Genomic DNA, 6,541 nt, shown 5'->3' with positions numbered 1-6,541 from the left:
GGGAGAACCCGGGGCGGGGGCGGTCCCGTGGCCTGGCATACAGCTCCAACGGAGCCACTGAAGCAGCCCTCAGTATCCCAGGAGGCTTTGCAGGCCAGTTTCCCTGCATGCCTAAGCTGTCCTATTGGCCACTTGGCTGGGGCGGAGAGCTGCCAGCCATCCTGCCTGTGGGTTTTGCTCCGGCGAGGTGGGACGGTGGCTGCGCTGAAACCCCTGAGTTTCACGGGCACTCAGCTCTCAGCGATGGCCCTGGTGGTCGAGGGCTGGTTGCTCTGCATGGGGGCAGGGGAATGACACTAGTGGGTGGTCCATCTATCCCCACCAAGACCTAGAGCTGGAAAAAGCTTCTCAGGGCCTATCCAGCCCTTTGCCGGCCTTGTGTCTGGCCAGAGACGACTGGCAAGGGCAACACTGTAAATATCACCCATTTGTCACCTACACCCTACTGTTCCCCCAAAGCGTTTGCTGGCCACTGGGAGGGGGAGCTTGAGTTTCCCAAACTCCTTGGGCCCCATCCCCAGCGGGGTGTCAATAAGCATAGCTACATGGACGCCAATGGCGCAACATCCATTCATACCAGCTAGAGATCCTGCCCCTTATGTCTCCACCCTTCTATTCAATGTTTAAGTCACTACATCCCAGCCGGTGAAGCCCAGGACCGTTCTTAACACACACACCCCATGATCTCTCACACGTTCTCCAGTAGTTCCACAGGTTGGGAGAAAAGGAACCAGAAAGCGAAACCCTTCCGCACTCCATGAAGCTGAACCACGTGCCCACCTGCCCCTTCAACTCGACCCTGTCAAATGCCTTCCAGCCCAGAGGGATGCAAGTAAATAACCATAGAATTAAGAACTCCTGACACCCAACAGCCCTGGCCAGAAAAAAAAGCAAAATAAACCCCAAACAATTTTCCTAACCTACAGTTACAGCATCTTTGGGTCTTACAGTATTTTTTTTTTACCCACAATTCCACAGTGGCAGTGAGTGAGAAAATGACCGATCCATGTCAAGATGTATGAAAAAAGTACCTTATCCAGCAGGAAAAGGGAATGTTGAGAAAGTCACAGAAATGACGCATTATATGTTTATATTCCATAAAAATTGTGCCAAAACCAGTTATTTTTTCTTTTTTTAAATTTTGATTGTAAAAATCTGCTCTTAGTTTTTGCGATCCCTTCCCCTGTCTTCGTCAAAAGGGGAGGGGGTCTCCTTGTTCCCTTCACCTGCCCCCCCCCAACAGTCAATGGGGCTGGAGCAGAGGTCAGTATATATCTATATATCTATAGATATATATTTTAATTCCAGGACACAAACTGTTCCCTGGGACTGTGGTTGATTGGTTGTATTTTTTTTTAAATCCCTGTTTCATTTTTCAAGGGATTCCTCAATTCCCCTTTTTGTTGTTTGTTTGAAATTTCATATTTACAGCATTTCAATCTGTATCCCCGCCCGCCTCCCCCGAATTAACCCTCCACCCCACCCTAAGCTCCCCCCCTCCCCGGCGAAATGACGTATTCATGTGATATTGGCTCCCATGGTCTCTCTCGGGAAGAAGAGGGCGAGAGAATTCAGAGTTGTGCTTGAAAAGGGAGAAATTTTTTGTTTTTTGTTGTTTTGTCCTTTGAAAGAAAGAAAAAAAAAGTGCCGTTTGGGTTTCTGTTGTTCTTTTGCTCAGAGATGATCCGACTGATTTGGAGGGGAAAATGGTTCAATTGTCAAATTGCCCCCCCAAAAAAATCCTCCCCACCCTCATCTTGACCCAACCGAGTTCAGACAGCAGCTCCCACGAGGCACCTGACTTCTGCATGTCTTCAGAGGAGGAAATAAAAGCAGAGTTGGAAAACGCAGAAGGGGCAAGAGCTGCAGGAGTTTCCGAGCTTCCCATTGAGCCATAGGAAAACGGCGTGAGCATCTTGACCGAAGTGGGGCAGCGGCAGGCGAGAGTGGGGAATGTGGATTGAACAACTACACTGACGGCCCAGGAAGAACCCCTCGGCTCACGGTCTCCTCTGCCAGCTCCCAGAGCAGGACGGTGATGTGTGTTTGATTTGTGAGCTGGGAAGGGCGTGTGTGTGTGTGTGCGCGCCACACAGCAAAGGAAAACAAAAATCCAAATCAAAGATGGCCACCTCAGCGCCATCTCCTCCTCCGCTGGAAACAATGTTGTGCATCAGCCCTTCCTGGTGCCCAGGATGCTTTTGAAAGAAAAAAACTGCACCTCTCTCCCGGTCTCCTGCAGACTTTGCTGATGGCTTGGCATAAAAAAGAACCGAACTCAAAACCCTGTCAATGAGTGACTTTAAGAGTCCCTTCCCCACCGTGCCTCAGTTTCCCTCAGCTGACAAATACTGGAAGGTCAGCACCGGATTCAACATAATTTCTATCCAGACCCCAACCAATCCCCACCCCCACCTCTCTCTCTCGATATAGCTCTCTCTTTATAGCTCTCTATATATCTATACAGATTATGGTTTTTGGCAAAGTTCGTATAGAAGACAGTGGAGGCCATAGGAGGATGCTCCATCCGCCTCTCTCTCTCCGGACCAATCGGATCCCTGTTTGACATCGCCAAGGTGCATACGTGGGGGAGCAGGGATGGCCTATACATGGGTGCCGGTGTACGTGTGGGGGGTTGTTCTCGGGCTCTGATACAGGCCCAGCCGGCCCCTCCCCCATGGTTCTGATCCGTTTCTTAACACGCCTTAAAAAGAAAATCGGTTTCCCTGCTCCACTTCTTTTTGATCTTCTCTCCCCACAAAACCAACGTAAAGAAACGGAAGAGGGACGACCTTAAAAAACGAAAAAGTGAGATCCTGTCGTCCGGCCCGGTGCCTTTTTCACTCCTTCCTTCCCACCCCTCCTCCTTCCTTTCCTTCAAAAACAAAAGCAGCAACCCCCGATTTCCACCCTCCCCTCTTCGCCAGGTGGGCAGGAGGACGCTAGACAAGACGGCCCCCCCCTTCCCAGAGGAGATTCACGCCACCTCTCCTCCTTCCCCTGGCCTGTGTCCTTCTGCAGCGCCCACCCGTCTCTCTCTCAGCATCCCAGGGCAAAAATTAAAAACGCCAGGCCACGGCCCGGGGGGAGGGGCTCCTTTTGGCAAAGGTGGGATGAGGCGGGGGGAGAGTCGGCGGCTCGGGACGGCTCCTCAGTCCGCTCCTTGCTTTCAGAGACTGGTGACCAGCTGCATTTGACCGTCTCCCTCCGGCACTGGGCCCTCTAAGCCGGCTTGAACCAAGTAGCCGTCAGTGCTCGGTCTCCGGACCTGGTAGTAGGCTTGGAGCTGGCTGCGGGGCACCAGGGCGGGCCGGTTGGTGTAGTAGATTTCGTTGATGGCTTGGGTGTGGGGGAGGATTTCCCCCACCGCCTCGGGGCTGCTGTCCGGGTAAGGGGAGTCTCTCAGGTTGGTCATACTGGTGTACAAGGAGTCCCTGTTGGGGGAGGGGGCCTGGCCGTCTCCGCCCTCGGTCAGGTCAGCCGTGCAGCTCTCGGACTCCTCCAGGTCGCTCTGGTAAAGGATCGACTGAGCCCGTTGCAGAAGCAGCGGCTCCTCCAGGGCCTTGTACATGAGTTCGATCTCCAGGTTCTCCTCGTGGCTCAGGGCCGGGCCCTCGGGCGCCGCCGCCTCCTCCTCGCCAGGACCGCCGCCGCTGGGGGGGGCGGGCGGGCCGGAGGGGTTGCTGGGCTCGGCCGGGCCGGCCCCCCCCGGAGGGGGTGCCCCCTTGGCCGTGCCGCCGGCGCCCCCGCGCAGGTTGTTGTGCACCAGCTCCGAGATGATCATCTTCTCGAAGGCGGCGGCGTCGCTGAGGTTGCGCCGGCAGTCGGCCATCTTGGCGCCCTCGGCCGGGAAGTCAGCACTGCGGAGGGAGTAGCTGTTGTTGAAGTTGCCGTTGAGGGGCAGGGTGTCCATGCCGCAGGCGTCCCGGCTGTTGTTCAGGGGGTGCTCTGCCGGGGGCGGGGCAGGGGAGAGAGAGAGGGGGAGTTAGTGGGGGGCAGGAGAGAGGCACCGGGGGGCACTCCCGGGAATTAGTGGAAAAGGGCAGGGGGTAGGCGTGAGCAGGGAGCTCAGCGAGGGCTGGGTGGCAGGGTCGGAGGTCGCACCCCCACCCCGGTCACCGCCATGGGGGTGATTGGCCCAGAGCTCCCATGTGGTGTCTGATCCAAGACTCATCAGCTCCCGGTGCCAGGCCGGACCCAGCCTCAGGGGTGGAAATGGGCCAGACCTGGGACCCCCCAGCTCTGCCGGTGCCCCTCACTCCCGACCCGCACCCCCCTACTACCGCAGCCCTGGGCTCCCCCCAGCTCTGCCGCTGCCCCTCTCCTGGTTCCCCCCCCCATACACCCCCATCTTCAGCCAGAGCTAGGTGCGGCTTTGGGCTGGGCTTTCTGATGGGAGCTGAGAACCCAGCCCCCCAGATCTGGGGGTGGGGCACAAGCTGGCCGGACATAGCAGAGCTCCACTCCCCTGCTGGGTGGGGGGCTGACTCCCCAATCCAGTCCCGTGCGCCTCCCCTAACACACATACCTGCCACCCCCCAACCTGCAACCAAGCCCGTGAGGGTCTGAGATAGTGGACCCCTTTCCTCCCGCCTCCAGCTCCAAAACATTGGGACCCCTAGTGCTGAGATCTGGGGGACCCATCGCCCGAGTTGGGGGGCCCCCCGTCCCTGCTCACAGAGACCATTCTGCTGCTCCAGCGCATCATAGGGGGCAAGTCTGCCTTGCTCTGCAACACCAAGTATTGACTGCTGGTCAGATACTGGACTGTACAGACCAAAATGGTCCATCAGGAGGGTGATATGAGACTATAGGGACCATGGGGCTGATCTGGTTCAACAGGTGGGTAGTACAGGCCTATAGGGACCAGGGGTCCGATACGGCTCAGCAGGAGGGCGATACAGGACTATAGGGACCACAGGTATAATCGAGCCCAGCAGGAGGGCGATATAGATGTGTTCCCATAGGCCCATTAAGACACGGTCCCAGCGACAATTGTTCAGAGTCTCCCTCTCTTGTCCAAGGCAGTGAATGCAAGAGTTGAACCCCATTATAGAACTGCCCAGAGCGCCCCCTGCTGGGAGAGGCCGGGACTGGAGTAGCTGGGAGCTCCCCCCACAGCCAGCATTCCCGCCTTGCTCCCCACAGCACCCCCTGCTGGAGAGACCAGGCTCCACGCCAGCTCCTGGCTGCCTGCACCGTCGTGTCCTGGCTCTGCCCCACCCCCAGCCTGCCAGTCAAACTAGCAATGAAGGAAACATTACTGCGAAATGGAACTGGAAAGGAGGGACGTACTGGACTCTCGGAAGCTCCCTGCAGGTGGCGCCAGCGAGTGGAGAGGGGGAGACAAGAGAGAGAAGGTTATAGGGCAGGCAGGGGATAGCACCCCAAAAGCAAACACTGACCCCCCTGCCCATGGACCTCTCTGTGCTTCCCTACAGCGCCCCCTGCTGGGAGACGACAGGGCTGGAGTAGCCAGGACCCCACCCCACAGCCAGTGCTCCTGTCTCGCTCCCCACAGCGCCCCCTGCTGAGAGACGACAGGGCTGGAGTAGCCAGGACCCCACCCCACAGCCAGTGCTCCCACAGCGCCCCCTGCTGAGAAAGGCGCAAGACTCGAGAACTCCCTTCTTGGGAGAAGATTTAAGGGGACCACACCACACCCCTACAGGGCTCCCCCCAAATACCGGGCAGGAAGGAAAGTGGGATCCCAGTGAGTGGGTCCCCTCCAGGGATGTCCCCAGACCGGGTGTGTCCTCACACCTGGGGGTGGACGAGGGGAGCCGGGGGTCTTACCTGGGGAGTTGAAGACGGGGGGCGAGGAGGGGTTGAAGCCCACGGACTCAGCGATGAGGGTGTTGTAGGGGCTGGTGCCGCCCCGGGTCTGCAGCACCGGGTTGGTCAGCAGGTGGTTCCCCATGGTCCCTGCACGGGCAGCAGAGGCAGGCGTCAGCTCCCTACAGGGCCCCCGAGGCCAAGGGGTAATGGGGAACGTATCCCGCCGCACCGCTGGGCACCCAGCCCACCCAGCACACCACGCTGAGCAGGGCTGGCTGGGGCGGTGCAGGGATCTGATGCCAGCAAGGGAGAGAGTCCAGGGCCTGCAGAGAGCAGGGTGGGGGCCCTTGGGGGGGTATCACCTGGGTTCAGGGTGGGGGTACTGGGTGAGGGTGCTGGGTGGCGGGGGTCTCACCTCGGTTCAGGGTGGGGGTGCTGGGTGGAGGGGGNCCCCCGGGGACAAGCCCTAGGGATTCTCCGCACGGCTCCCGATACCAGCTATCCCCGGACAATCCCCGGGACGCTGGCTGAGATACCTGCGGTGCTGATTTCTTCTTGTGCCTAGACCCGCCCCAGGACACTGGCTGGGGTTATCCCACGCGGCCGGGGGCTGGGCGCAGGAACGGCTGGGCGAGGTCTCTGCCAGGGGAAGCGTTTGAACCAATGGGCTCCTGAGTTCTCCCAGTTCGACGGGCCCGGTGCTCTGCGCCCCCCAAACGGGGGTGTAAAGGGCGGTTTCCATGGGAACGGCCGGCTAGGACTT

At 58.5% G+C, this 6,541-nt stretch overlaps 1 protein-coding gene across 1 annotated transcript; it reads right to left on the bottom strand.

Annotated features, from left to right (window-relative positions):
• Positions 1-1,139: 1,139 nt before the first annotated feature.
• Positions 1,140-6,211, bottom strand: LOC117888482 (adhesion G protein-coupled receptor L1-like). The gene is made up of 4 exons (XM_034791919.1): positions 6,194-6,211; positions 5,797-5,925; positions 5,296-5,313; positions 1,140-3,948 (listed from the first exon to the last, which is right to left on the bottom strand). The coding sequence occupies exons 2-4, from the start codon at positions 5,918-5,920 to the stop codon at positions 3,170-3,172; spliced, it is 921 nt and encodes a 306-aa protein (XP_034647810.1). The 5' UTR covers positions 5,921-5,925; positions 6,194-6,211; the 3' UTR covers positions 1,140-3,169.
• Positions 6,212-6,541: the final 330 nt, after the last annotated feature.

Source organism: Trachemys scripta, chromosome 16 (genome assembly GCF_013100865.1).
Source record: "Trachemys scripta elegans isolate TJP31775 chromosome 16, CAS_Tse_1.0, whole genome shotgun sequence".
Lineage (NCBI taxonomy): Eukaryota > Metazoa > Chordata > Testudines > Emydidae > Trachemys > Trachemys scripta.
The sequence above is the reverse complement of the archived record's forward strand: the minus strand, read 5'-3'. Positions and strand labels throughout refer to the sequence as shown.

Excerpts from the sequence above, each read along its gene's own strand:
- LOC117888482 (XM_034791919.1), bottom strand. The coding sequence starts at position 5,920 with ATGGGGAACCACCTGCTGACCAACCCGGTGCTGCAGACCCGGGGCGGC.